The sequence below is a fragment of the Anarrhichthys ocellatus genome, unplaced genomic scaffold (assembly GCF_004355925.1).
Source record: "Anarrhichthys ocellatus isolate YVR2014 unplaced genomic scaffold, GSC_Weel_1.0 scaffold6, whole genome shotgun sequence".
NCBI lineage: Eukaryota > Metazoa > Chordata > Actinopteri > Perciformes > Anarhichadidae > Anarrhichthys > Anarrhichthys ocellatus.
In genome coordinates, this window is record NW_022280036.1 from 11,178,366 (window position 1) to 11,193,006 (window position 14,641).

The 14,641-nt window shown below is 42.1% G+C and overlaps 1 protein-coding gene across 11 annotated transcripts in view; it reads left to right on the forward strand.

Annotated features, from left to right (window-relative positions):
• Nucleotides 1-14,641, forward strand: part of tjp1a (tight junction protein 1a) — an 83,418-nt gene that overhangs the window by 36,318 nt on the left and 32,459 nt on the right. Inside the window, exons 1-2 of one of the 11 annotated variants that reach the window (XM_031846733.1) lie at nt 1,583-1,773; nt 1,878-2,112. The exons of 9 other annotated variants lie outside the window; for them this stretch is intronic. In XM_031846733.1, the coding sequence (XP_031702593.1) occupies nt 2,089-2,112 (24 nt within the window). In that variant the 5' untranslated portion in view covers nt 1,583-1,773; nt 1,878-2,088. Of the gene's footprint in view, nt 1-1,582; nt 2,113-14,641 lie in introns of those variants that run through there. One more of the 11 variants, XM_031846732.1, reaches the window with a different exon arrangement.

Here is a 14,641-nt window from a genome sequence, read left to right on the forward strand (position 1 = left end):
GAGAGAGAGAGAGAGAGAGAGAGAGAGAGAGAGAGAGAGAGAGAGAGTAGGGATGCAAGCATAGAGGACAAAGATAGCTTTGATCACATTGGAGTGTCACTAATCTCTTGCTCCTCACTGCTAGAACATCTGAGGTACCATCACAGGTGTGGACGAGAGCGAAAAACAGGCAGCAGAGGAAAAGCTTCTGTTTGTTCTTTTTCAGATGTGATTAGCTCAATTTTGGTTATTGTTTATTATTAGTTAAAACCCGAAAGGATGATGTTAAACATCCTACTGTCCGCACTGATCGATCCTGACAGGCGTTTGAGGAGCTTCAGAAGGAGCGAGCGACTTGCATCAATACTAGTATGTATCATCCTTGGGGCATGCAAAATATTGTTGTCTGTTTTGGATATGCATGTTTTTTTTCTCAAAAGTTTTGGTGAATCCTTGTGGTGAAAACTGTATGTCCAAGTCTTCTCCAGACATACTTTAGAAACGAGTATGTGTTTCCCTGGTTGAAGTATGGCTGCAGGTTTTAGAGTGGTTCATCTGTCTTGATGCAGTTTTTCTTTCGGCGTGACCTGGCCTTTCTGGAGGTCATCCTCTGCAACCCTCAAGACCTGTCTGCTATTCCTGACTGCTGGTATTTTAGCCTTGTAGGATTATGTCTGCTGGGAATCAACCCCCCACACTGCCGAAAAAGACCTCCTCCACAGTTGACCGCGAAAGACACAGAGGAAGTAATCATTGGGGGAGCTAGATTTAGGGAATGTGATTGCTCAGTTTGTTTGGAAAAGATAGTGTCTGTCTCTGGGTTTGTATGCTCGCAATCACATGTACTGTAACCACGGACACTGACAACTTTATTACTGTAAAGTCGCGATTTTGGGTTTCTCCCGTGACCCACTTGTAATGTTGCATATATTGTTTGCTGAAAACAGAGGTAAACTGTGAAACAATACAAGCTGAGATTGTTGCATCCTGTGGGTGGGGTCAGGTTTAGGAAGTCATGGGAATTTAACTGAATAGCTTTTGTGGTTTTATGTGAGGTGACGACCAGCCACAAACACTGCCAATGGCTCTGTGCTGAGAAATATTTTCAAATAAGGAATGTCTGTTTACTTTATTGATTAATTGTGTTATCTACAAAACAACCCTTATAATCACCAAGAAGGGAAATAGTTTAGGTCACTTCTTGTGCAACCAACTTTTTATAATATTCTACACACATAGTCGGCTGTTTTGTTATGAAGACAGGCTTTAGATTTGTGCTGAATTTGAACTAACAACACTGTTTCCCCCCTCAAACTACAGAGTTTAAAGGCTACTATAGTAGTACTTGTGTAACATTCCAACAAACACAACATTAGCCATCATCGTACAGTGAAAGTGAGCATTCAGCATCAGCAGGGACAGCCGCGGCGTCTCTTCTCCTTATTGTATCCCGGACTGTTTATTCCCTGGGATAACAGGGGCGGGCATTTTAATAATAGCCCCGATACAAATATATAATTAACCTAAAGTAAACAAAATGATGAGAAATAATATATACTTGCTGGCTGCTTGAGAAAAAAAATCGTTATTAGGGGAGACCTTTCGGGATAAATGGACAGTGCCCCCGTTTTTCCAGAGTGTTGCACCCCTCTGTGCATGTAATGGTTCGCTCCGCCCAGACACGACACGGCCGTTGCTCACAGAGCCGAGAGCAGGGAGAGGTTCACCCAGAGAGTCCATTGCTGCTGCACACCGTCCGAGGGATGCCGACTCTTCACAACTTTTCATCCAGAGGTTAGCAACGAAACGTCAAAGCAAATTGGTCTTATTTCTCTTTTTTTTCAACTCGAGTTCCTCCCATGACTCGACACCTGACCGGACTAACGTTAACGTTTCAGATAAGATAATGGACATTGGACTTTCCACGGGGCTTTTCGTGACATGTTCCTCGTCGTCCTGGATAAAATAAAATAACAACGTAGCCCGGCGTGGCGGCAGCTGGGCGACAATTCAACTGGAAGGGAAATACCGCTAGCACCCTAAAGTGATTATCAAAAAGACACCCACAACTTTTAACGTGCCACTTTTGAAGCGGAATAAGAGTGTGAAATGTCCTCCAAAGCTTCAAATAAGGTGGGTAACCTGGTCGGATAAAACGCCAGTGTTAGCTTAAGTGTTTTGTTCCAACATTATTCTGCTAGCTCACGTCACGTTAGCTAACGTGTGTGATAAACTGAAGAGCTAACACTGGCTAAAAAGTGCTCAACTGTGTTGAAGTTGGGGTATAAAACTTTGTAGACTGTTGTTGGTAGTGGTATGGTATGCTTGATGGTAGAGGTGTGTGTGTGTGTGTGTGTGTGTGTGTGTGTGTGTGTGTGTGTGTGTGTGTGTGAGTGAGAGAGAGAGTGAGAGAGAGAGTGTGTTTGATCTAACGTTACACCTAGTAGCATAATTTGACCCTACAACCTGCCATGCTGTTTCTACTGTACGTGACTAGGTTCATAATAATCTGATTTAGATTATTACTCTCTGTTGCTGAAAAGTCCCCCTGCTGTGTTCACACCAGGCCTCCGCTCAGCTACCTGTTGATATCTAAAGTCACAGTCTTAATAGTTTATTATTAAAAAGTTGCAGGAAAAACGAACTGAGGCAGAACTTTCCCCATTTTGACATGCCACAGATCCTAGAAAATATGGACCATGAACTACATTTGATCGAGTTTGCTTTATGAAAGTTTATTTTGAGGATATTTTAGTTTTAGGTTGTTTGTTGTTGTCTCCAGTCTGGGAGAAACGGACACCTGTTACCCAAAAGTGGAATCTTTACAATCTTATTTTTGCGTACTTAACTTTTAACTTCACTTTAAGTAAATTCACTTACACTAAATATACTTAAATTTATTATTTATTTAGGAATTAAAACTTATGAACTATTTACTATTTTTGGCACCCTTTCAAATCCATTATTGACAGCCTCTAACTTAATATATCAGCTGTGTATACTGCTGTCTATTCATCAGTCCAAACAGCTGGATGAATATCTGTCAAGCCTAACATATTTTCTACCACCAATGAAGTATTCCTACAGAAATATTTGAAAACTGTGTCATGTCAGGTGGTGACTGACAGCAGACCAGTCTTAAACATACAAACACAACTTCATGCTTTCATCACTAGGAGACATCTACCCCTACATGTACACACATGCACCATGTGATTGCAATGTCTTTAACGAAATACATTAATCACATAGACAAGTAGAATAAATGAACTAATAGAGAAATAGGTCAATCCTCAAATTAGATGTAAATATTTTTACACTGTATTCCATAGTTACTCTCCGTGTATTTTTTTTCAGTTTGACAAGTGAGGAATGTGCAGTGTTTGTCTAACAGAGGTGTTGATATTCAGGTTTGGTCGGTTGCTCCAGTCAGACGAAACCAGCTCTGTTGTGTCAGCTGGTGACGTTACTATGCTGTATCTGACGGCCTTTGTCACACCTTGACATTAATAAAACCTACTACTACACTATGCTGGCAGTTGGTGATGAGCCAACGTTTTCTTGTGCTCATCAGTAATTCCAGTGTTTCCTCTTCAGTTTCATAGTATTCTCAATTTCTATTACACACGGGTTGTTGGACATTTGAGCATTGTTTGCTTAAAGTGAAACCATAAGAACTGGATTAGAGGGATGTGAATGCATTCCTTGGGGAAACATGAGCAATGGTGATCAGAGCCTGAACAAAAAAAAAAGTTCTGAGTTTAGTGTTCAGGTGAAGAATGTATTGATTTGTCTTTTTCATATAGCTCAGCATTTTCTAAGGATAGGAAAGCTATATGTCAGTTATAGCCAACTTTGCATACAAGTGTGTATATGTTCTTTTAAAGTGCTGTCCTCTTTTCAGGCTAACCTCTGTTCCACTAGCCTAATTCATTCAAGGTATATTTTCATAAAGGGTTTCTTTCATCAACCTTTGAAAAGCAGAAACGTGATGAGAGGATTTGTTTTCATATTCCAAGCTAACTTGTTATTGTTAGAGCTGGGCAATATTGTCTGCCAGTGGAATCATAATACAATTATGTTTAGCGATTGTTTTAACCCCAAAAAAAATACATTCCAAGAAAATTGTCAAAAAAGTACTACAATTAAAGTGTTTAACAAAAGTATTTTGTTAGCATTCAACAACTACTGGACCAGTGAGGTTTTCGTGGAGATTTTCTTACATAAACAAATATCTCAGTATCAGAGGAAGGTCCTCTAGCTTTCTTTCTTTATCTTTCCATCTTGTCCAAACCTAAAAGCCTTGTGTCTCCTTTAACACAGAAGACACAGTGACTTCCTTTCAGGGGTCGCTGCACTGATGAGCTAACTGCAGACAGTAGTCACATTAAGCATCCAGAGCTGCTCCTACTGACGGAGACGGCCTTATCCGAGCTAAATTGTGTGCTAACAGGTTCCATGATGCATTGTCAGGAATACTCTGTAAGACGAGTAAGACTTTCCTTCTGCTGTTATTGTTTTGTTAATCACTCACTGACCAAATATTTACTTCCACTGGATGAGATGTGGTAAACGGACATAACATCGGTATTAGTCACATATCACGTAACGCTACGGTTAATGATCAACTGTAATAAAATGTTTTTCAGGAATAGAGTATCATCCAGGTATGTTGAGACAATGTCTCAGAGGTCAGTATGGCTTATATTTAGCAGCATTGGGTTAGTGTTCTGTTAGCATTCACTCAACGGTGACAAAACCAGAAAGATAGATAGCATAATGTCTAACGTAATCTGAGTGAAGTTGAAGCTGCTTTCAGTTTCATGTCATGACAGGCCGACACTACAAAACAACAGTTAATGTTAATTGCTGTTTAGAGGAGGATGTGTTCCAATGAAGATGGAAAAGGAAAGATCTTTCTGTTTGGTGCTGGACTTCCTGCTCTGGCACCAAGGAGGGAGGAAGACAGTCTGGCTGTGCTTTAGGGCTGCTTGATTATGGCACAAATTATAGTCATGATTATTATGGTCAATATTGAGATGACGATTATTTAACACAATTACTCACTTACTTTGGAAACGCCATGCATTTAGAAAAGAAAAGCAGCCCACATTTTATAATTAAATGCATCAATCTGGTGCACTTTGAAAGCAAAATTAAGAGGCTAGGTCTATGAAGAATGCTGTACTCTTGTAAACAGTTGTGTGCCCGAGTAAATAATTTAATCATCAACAAATTGGTGGTATAAATATATAAAAATCTCCGCAGGGAGAGATGGCACAGCGAGCACTAATCGGCAAGGTCTGGGCGAGGCGCGTTGTAAAGCGCCACCTTCACCACGGGCAGGACTAGTCGCGGTTACCATCGGTAAGAGTTATCACGAGGGGATCCTCCCACACCGAGCAGCCCCCCCCTGCTACGCACTAAAGGGGTGGGCTGGATTTTATTTAACACGAGAAAAAATGCGACGTAGAATACGGCCCAATAATCGCTTCATGCTGACTCTTGTTTTCATTGAAATTCTAATTTGATTAATTGCACAATACTGTGCTGGTAGGAAGATATTTGATGACGCATCAGCAGTGGCGTAAAACAAAGTTGTTGTTTTTTTTGATTACATTTTATTTGATCGTTAATCATTTGAAGACAAAATAATACAATTTACTTAATTACCAATGGTAAGGATAAACATGGCATCTTTACCATTTAATTGTGTAATTTAAATCTAAATTTGATTATTGTTGTTTTGTTATGGCTAGAATCTACTGTAGTGGAGAAGAGCCTCACTACGGTACATTCTAGTCTTATTCGTCTTTGCGTTTGGCTTTCAGCCATTCCTGTTTACTTTTGTGAATGCTACACAAAAAAGAAACCGAATCAGGAGCATCAGCAGTCCCTCTAGCGTTTAGACTGAGTGGACCGACTGAAACAAGGGGAAAATGCATTTGTATGAAGGATGTTGTAATAATTAAAGTTGCACAGTGGGCCAAGAGCAGCCTCTACTTTGCTTTGATGATTACACACTCCCATTTACATCAATGAAGGAGCGACATGTAATTAGAGGGGGGGGGGACTTGGTGGTGTTTTTGTTATGCGTCCTAGGCTCCCCGTACTATCTGAGAGTTGGGGCTGATGTGACTCGTGATAAACAGAGGATGGAACAGCTAGTGTCTGAGACCACCATCCGATCATAGTTAATTTACCTAATCCTCTGTTGATACACTCCCCAGGGTGCATATTAACACATGAAATGTAACCTATAAGTTTTATAAACTCTTCTTCCATGATGTCCTTGCGGGCAGTGGGCGGTATGAGAAGGGTTATTGATATTAAATGTCAGGAAATCTGGGTTGAAAACTTCCCAGGGAACACTCTTGGGCACAATGCAGCTGATTTTGAGAACAGCATCTACTGCCCAACTGTATGAAGAGGACTGAGCAGCCTCACATTGCACCACATGCTCCACACTAACAGGCCATTCTTTGATATATTGATGATTTAAGCCTTTGATTCAAATTACTTGCATTAAGGAACGCAGGTGTAGGCTGTCTCTGTGTAATAGATGAGAGGGCTGCCAGTCGATCATATCATCAACCAGGGGTTTGTGTTGCTTCAACTGGGCTTCAGTTTGGCTCATTTTTAGGCGGCTGTAACACACAATTGTGTCATTTACTTTGTCAAAATCAAATGTTAAGGTCCACGGACCACGAGAGGCTTTAACTCACACAACACATGCAGAGTGAGCTTCATATAAAGTACCATTATGTCCAGCTGCTCAGATTCATTGTCGCCCAATTTTGAAAAAGAGAAAGCAGTGGACTGTTGTGATGATAATGAGCTACTTGTTTTTACTGAGGTATCGCCTTCTGTTGGAGTCTGGATGCAAACATTGAGAGAAAGCAGCTGTTTGTGTTGTTTCAATGCCAGGAGACTGGAGTGCGGCAGTTATCAAGGACATCTGACATGCTTATCCTTTCATCCCTGGAGGGAAATCCAGGACAGATGCACACCGCAGAGAGGAAAAAAAAAAAAAGAAAGAAAGAAGGAAAGCAGAAAATGTCTTCTGAGGGAGGAGGTGATGGAGAAAGGAAGGAAGGAGTGGGAGGGAGGGATGCACCGGCTATAATCTGAATCACATGGCAGATCTTAAAAAGACTGCCTCTCGCTCCTATAATCATGGCGTTATGGCGCTTGGGATTTTTCCTGTTTTTAAAAGCATATTATAAAGCGCATTAATATCCATTTTTATTTAATTAAAATGCAACAGGGTGGAGTACATTTCCTTGCCAGCTGGAGGTCAAGACTTCTGTGGAAAAGACTAGCAGTAGCCTTGCAAACCAATCTACAAATATTATTTGTCTCATTGTGGTTTGGCATTACATATTTTATGTTATTCAAAGCAGGCTGTGCAATGGATGATTGACAGTTTATCTGCTTCTCTGAGGCATCAACATGAACCCTTCTTCCACTTTATAGGATGAGCGCACCACTTGCTTGGCTGTCATTGGTCTGGAATAACATGGGTGTAGTTCTGGATTGTTAAAATTTGCCTTCATCTTTTTACCCAAATCTTGACTTGAATCTATCAGTGAAAGCTGAGCTTCCCAGATATAGTGTGGCTGAGTGAGGCTAGTCCAGCAGGATGTTTCAGCACAACCAAAAACACATGGGAACGCCCAGGAAGTCCATAACACGCTGTTCTGGTGTGTGAGTGGCTTGATTCTGATCTTGACCTGAAGTCTAAATATTATCTTGCGGATCTCACTCAGGAAGACCAGCCTGGCATTAGCCCTGCATTATAAGTGTTGTCCACACTTTTGCTTGAGGATTCAAATGGGCTGCTGGAATAAAATGATCCACCACCTTTCGCTCAGCTGCTGCTGATGTTGTTGATTGAGATGAGTGGATGGAAATGTCTTGGGTCAGTCCATATCCTTATCCAACAGCCAGCCTATCAAAGCTAGGACACTCGGAGTCAGCCCTGCATCCTTTCTGAAAAGGCAGGTCTCTGCAGGGATTTATCATTCCCACTGCAGGCATAGGGGATTTGACACAGGGTGTTTTGTGTGTGTGTGTGGGGAGAGAGAGAGGGAGAGGCAGCCGTGGCTCAGCTGGTTAGGGAAGAGAGAAAGAGGCTGGAACAGATTCATCCCAAGGCTTGTTGCCCTACATGCCTTCATACACACTGCTGTGTGTTCGTTTGCTTATCTTCCACAGTGTTGGTTGAAACGGTACTGTCTTTTTTTGTCTGGGAAACAGTCATCACCCTGTGGGAGACATTGTCCGCTGCTTAAGATGATATAAGGCGTAATAATCACTCTCAGTATCTGTGTAGATTTCCTGATATCAGACTTCTGTCATTTTCTTTTATTAGAGACCTTTTTTTAACAATTATATTCATACACTATCATCTTTTCTGACAATTGTTTTTCCTGCTTAATATACATATTGTCCATATACACACCTTGAAATCCGTCCACTTCCCACTCTTAGGTGTTTTCAATAAACAACTCTGTACTCATTTTGAAAAATTAAAAAAGTGGGCAAGGGACTGAGAGATTTGACTTAAGTTACTGACCCTAAATGAGACGAGTATCACACCCTGCGGTCCTTCCGCCTCACTCCACTCCATTGGGAGAGTATTTCTCCAGGAGGAGAGCGGGCACCAGCTATGCAGACTGACCATCCCAGTTGTAGCCAGTGTGAAACTCTTGCACCTCTGTAACCACCAGCCCACTGTTCTTCTCCTCTTCTGTAGCCAGTGTAACGTCGGCGTGAAAACGTGGTGGAAATAGCAAGCTAGCTAACGTTGGCCAGCTAGTTACGCTCTGATTGAAGGACGACCCTGAACTAGTTCATTTCCAGAACACAGAAAGGAGAGAACAGGCTTGTGCTGGGCTGTGATTGTAATGTTACACAGTCACTGAGAGTAAAAATGATGGATGATGTGGGGGGTCTGATTTCAGGGCGTTAGCATTTTTATTTTTCATGATTTAGAATAGTCCCAAATTAATGACTCGATGCCAGATATGCAAAATTAAGAGTGCAGATACTCATCTTTTTCCTTATCATAAATCTGCTCTACTGCCTAACTATCAGATTGAACGTGTGCTAAACTACCTTTTTGTATCATGAAACATCATCACCTGAGATGGATGACTACATACCAAACATAACAATATCTTTTTTTGTATTTTATTATAGGCTGAAAGTGTTCTCTAATGGAAAAAGTCTCAGTAAATGCAGTTCGTTCAGAGCAGAGTTTCCCACAGTGGGTGCCGCAGCACCTTGGGGTGCCTTGAGAACAGGTCCAGGGTGACGGATATTTATCACCAAATTCACCAAAACTACATTTTTCGAGATCCCATGTGACCACATCATGATATGTTATAATTTACCTTCGCCCCAATACTCATCTTCACTAAACAGACCCTGAACGCATCGTAACGTAACAGAGCGGTACTTCGTTCGTTAGCCGTTAGCAATGCTGCCACCGTCCTGTCAATTTACACCTTCTTATATACAGTCTAGGATTTAAACACAGATCGGTGGTTTACAATGTAACTTCATCAGCGATTGGCGACTAGAAAAGCATATGATAACTTTGCACTGCGCGGCTGTAGTCATAAACAACGACTCGGTGTGTTCCCCTCATTCCTCTGGCCTTCAGTTGCCAGCCTTCTGAAAGTAGCATAATGATTTTCAGTCATTGTATGTACGCTGCTGAATAACAAGGCTTCATTACAGACTTTCCTGTGCACATTGTAATTAGTTCATTAGGTATATTTGAGGGTGTGTGCTTCCTCTCTAATAGGGGTCCTGAGGAGTTCTTTTTTTAGATGCCAATAGAAGTAATTTGTGTATTATTTCTCTGTGCTTGTGCTTCTGTTGAAGAATGCATGCATCCCCCCCCCCCCCCCTTTATCTCTCATCTCTGGGGGAATGGTAATTATGTTGCCAGTTAAGTGCTGGGAAAATGGCCGCTCCAACAGTAACTCATTAATTCACCATAAATTCTGAGCCACAACATGCCTATTGTAGCAAAGTCCTCAGAAGGCTTTTGGAATGCCATTGAGTGGGTTTGGCCCCTTGTTTTATGGCACCATGCAATTGTGCGGACGATGAGTTGAGCTTCGGAGTTGCACGGTTTTGAAAGATGTTGTGCAACTTTAAATTTGAAAGTCATAATGTTTTTATTTCTGTGTCAAATATTCCAACTGTCTGCTCCAAGTTTATGCTCTTAATACAATAATCATGTGTTGTCATTGCAGTTAGACACCCTGCTGAATCTCTCTCTGATTAACGTGTGTGTGTGTAGTGACTGCTGGCCTGTGTGCTACAGTGAGTTTCACCACTGTAAAGCATCTTTTACAAACATCAAGGATACCAATGTTTTGGTTTCCCCATACTCTCAACACAACAGGGACATTCCTATCACCCTTTGAACCCAGAGGCTCTTGTCTTATCTCCTTCAACAACTTGTTATGCTCACTTGGTATGTAGCAATGAAAGTTAGCATTTCCATGAGAAGTTCCATGCTGATACTAGCCGTAACTGTCAAGATTTGTAACCAGCCGTGGGTGTTCCAGCATGAGGATGGAGGGGTGTGGATGTATCGTTCTTTATTTGATTTGCTCTGATGGTGAAATGTAAGTGTGTTGGGACAGCATGACCTAAATATAATCAATAGGTGTTGTACAACACTATGGGTTAATGGACCCTTCTGGTGAGATGTCAATAGCTGTTGTATCTAATCAGTTTAGTTTTATGTGATTTAATCACAGTTAATTTAGGCCAGTAAGGGATTCATAGGGTTGGTAATTTGTTAAATTCTGTTAGTTGACAGTCACTTACACTGCGGTCATTTCTCTGAAACTTTATCGGCCACATGGCGGTAATCACTGTAATTATCAGCCAGACCATGAATCCTCACCTTCACTGATACATCACTGCTGCTTGTTTATTTTTGGTTCTCCGATATTAAATCGTCACATCATATTATCACATTTATTTCCGCTGTTTTGTTCTCTGGCCTTGCTTTCATTCCCAGTGAGACAAAAGAAGGGAGAATGTTTCAAAGTAAAGCAGATTGAGGCAAAAAGATCCAGAGTCTGAGGCGAGGAAAAAGTGAGGGAAACTGTTAGGAATGAGAGAGCTGCTGAGTGAGAAAGCTGGGCCATGTCTCCTTATCTGCACATTCCTGTCGAGTGTATGTGTGTGATGGGAGGGGTTAGGGTGGGAATACTGATAGTTGTGTGAGCGTTGATTGGCTGAATCCAAAGGTTCCAGTGCTGGATCTGGTTATCTTTCTCAAGGCTTTGGCTCACAGTTTGATTCCACAGACACCAAAACAAAAGTGTGTGTGTACACACACTTACGAATGCTTGTGTAAATTTTGTATGCACATCTCTAGATGCAGTCCACCAGCAACAACAATGAAAAACAAAAGTGTATGCTCCATATGCACTCCTCATCAGCCCACATGTACTGATATCAGTAAGTAAAAGTGTGATAAGCCAATAAGTGTGTCTGTTGGGTATATCTGTCAGGCTCGACGCATGATTTTAATCCACCAAAACATCAACCAAATGTGACGTCTTTAAGTTATTGAGTTTGAATTCATTATTATTATTATTATTATTATTATTATAAGGAGGAAAATAACCATAGTTGCACAAGTTGGTCACAGTATGTGGAGACATGTTCATGCGTTAGATTAGATTTATGTTATTGGGTGTCAGATCCAGCCTTGGACCTTTCACCATCTGCACACCCCAAAGGAGGAAAAAAGAAAAGCAAAACATCTTCCAGCTCTTAAATAAACTCCTCGCTCTGGTGAGGGTGGGCCCGCAAATCCAAAGAGTGAGAAGCGCTGCCCAAGAGGCTATTTGAAACTTTGAAGTTTGTGAGAAATCCAAAAGCTCGAACTAAACCAACGGAAGGATTTCGGAAAAAGTTGAAAGTCCGAATCCCACCAGAAGTCCCCACTGTGTGACCTCAACACTGCCTGTCTCTCGAGGCAGAGGACGGTTGGTGTGGTTGAGCTCGGATGACTTTGCTGCTGGCTAAGCTGCACATGAGATCCTAGCCTAGCCTAGCTGTGTGTCTGGGTCAGCGGGTAGCAGAGAACAGCCTGCTGAACATCAGCTCTGCGGAGCTGCTCTGGGGTCAGTGGAAATAATCAGAGCCTGCACCTGGCCCAGAGGCTCCAATGAAGCTTTCACTTTATTCAAGTGGAAATAAATTACCTGAAGGATTTAAATTTCTGTGATCAAGCAAAGGAGTTGCAAATGGATATTGTATGTATGTATGTATATATCTCCATCCATCCGAGATTACTGGTTGGTTTTGCCCCTGTCTGGAGCTTTTGCACCACTTTGACACCGCACAAACGTGATGGGTGGTGATTTAAGCAAGAACATATCCGGAGTTGTCGGGGGCAGAGTTAAGCACAATCGCATGTTATTAAAGGTTTGTTAAAACATAGACAGATATCATCATGGCCTCTATAAGAGTAAGATAGAGACATGTGTAAGACCCATGCTGTAAGAAACCTGTTTGCTGACATCACACTGGTCTCAGTTCTACATCCTGCTATTGTCCGTCCAACTATCCATCCGTCCGTCATTCTATCCGTTTCACTTTGTCTGCTGTCATGAGACAGCAGCAGTAGACTTCAGAGGGAAGCATGGCTCAGATTAACGTTTTAATCCAAAAGCCTGGATTATAGGTTTTGTATTTTATTCCTACCCTCACTATTCTAGCAGTGACTCCGTGACAGTTTTCAGTCGGAGGTGTCTGTCTGTCTCACTGTCTGTCTTACTGTGTGTGCGTGTGCGATATGTTGAGGGTCCTGGTGGAGGGGTTTTCAGTAAGCTGTATGGCAGAGTAGAGCTGCTGTTTGAGACTAATTAACTCAAGCATATTTGAGCATGTCAGCACAACAGTACATCACTGCTGACTGAGGCTCTGCATCATCATCATCATCATCATCATCATCATCATCTGCCTATTGGCTACTTGCCCTCATCTGCACACCCATGTGTGTGCACACACTTGCAGCCCTCTCTCCTCCCATCACAGTAATAATAACCCGAACCCGAAAAATGACTCCTGCTGAATTCATCTGTTAAAGGCTGAAAGTGACGACAGACATTTTCCTTGGGTTTATTATTTCCTGTGCACTTCACAGGATAGTACCGTAATCCTGAAAGACGGCATGTAAAAGCTTACATTAGAGGCTTTAATGCATTTGCATGTGTTTTCTGTTGAGTGCTCGCCCTCCAGAAGGAGCTTGTGCGTGTGTCTCTAATTATGTGTTGTTTGAGTGTACTGCTGCCCAACTCTTTCCTTTGGGTCCCGTAAGAAGGGAAGATGCAGTTAGCATGGATACCAATGCCCCAGTGACGGGGAAAGCTGCTGGTACAGGCGTAGTTGAACAGTTGAAATCTGGAGTAAGACTTTCTTAGCTTAGGTTGCGAGTCGTAAGATGAGGTGAGTATACTAGGAGGAATTTTCAATAGAGTGTGCACAGGGATTTCTTCTCTGGAAGCTGAAGCTATTTCCTGCAAACAGGAAGTGAGTGTTTTCCTGTGGGTGATGTGGCTGCTATTTCTTACATCCTGCCTCAGGCTATCAGAGAAGAGCAGGCACACTGACCCTCAAGCTTTGTCAGGATTTTACCTCACACTTTGTCGTCATCGAGATATTTGCTGCTATAGCACCTTTATTCAGTATGTCTCTCTTTACCTCAGAATGACCTGATGTGTGAATACTGAACTGTTCTTTCTCAGGGGCAGAAATGTCAGTCCTCATGCATTCTTTAATCTTTGTTCTTCCTTTCATCCTGTGCGTTTTTTGTCGAAAACTGCTTCTTAAACTTTGTGTTTGATACGCCCACTTTGTGAAGTACTCCTTTGACTCAGATGAAGGGGAGTTAGGTGGAGGGAGGTGGTGAGTAATGGCCCGACGGACAACACTTTCATTGGCAAAGCACCGATAAAGAGCTTGTGTTATACTTCTTCCAAACCTCCTCTCAGCTCATGACATTAATCTTGAGAATATGACCTCATTGTCACCTGCTGCTTTATCAATTCCCTTTGTAATTTAATAAAATGAGTTCTATTGGATGAGGAGGTAAGCGATGAGCTCGACTGCAGACTTCTCTGTGGTTTTGTTCTGCGCTTAATGCTGCCAACGTGGGTCCACATTTTGTGGCTGTTTCTGTCTGAGTGCCTCCATTTCCCAAGAAGTCCAGTGATGCTTATCAGCTGACTCTTTATTTTCACAGATTCTTAAGATGTTGGCAGTGCGTACTCGGGTCTGTGCTGTTTCACTGTATACGTGAACACGTTTGATTACTCTGTAGACTGAGAAGCATGTGTGAAGACTTGACCTGACCCTGTTTATCAACGCTTTCTGAGGCAGGTTATTATTGTCTGTTTCACCGCTCATTTTTCCAGTCTGTTCATCAGTATGCCCCAAAATACTGGATTAGTCTCTGCCTTTGAAGAGCCTGAGTGAGCTGTTATCTTCTGTACTAGACTCTGTGTTATAGTGGGCCTGGCAGGGCCAAGCCAGGCTGGCTCTAGCTTGAACAAAGAGGCCCTTTAGTCGTGTGTGTGTGTGTGTGTGTGTGTGTGTGTGTGTGTGTGTGTGTGTG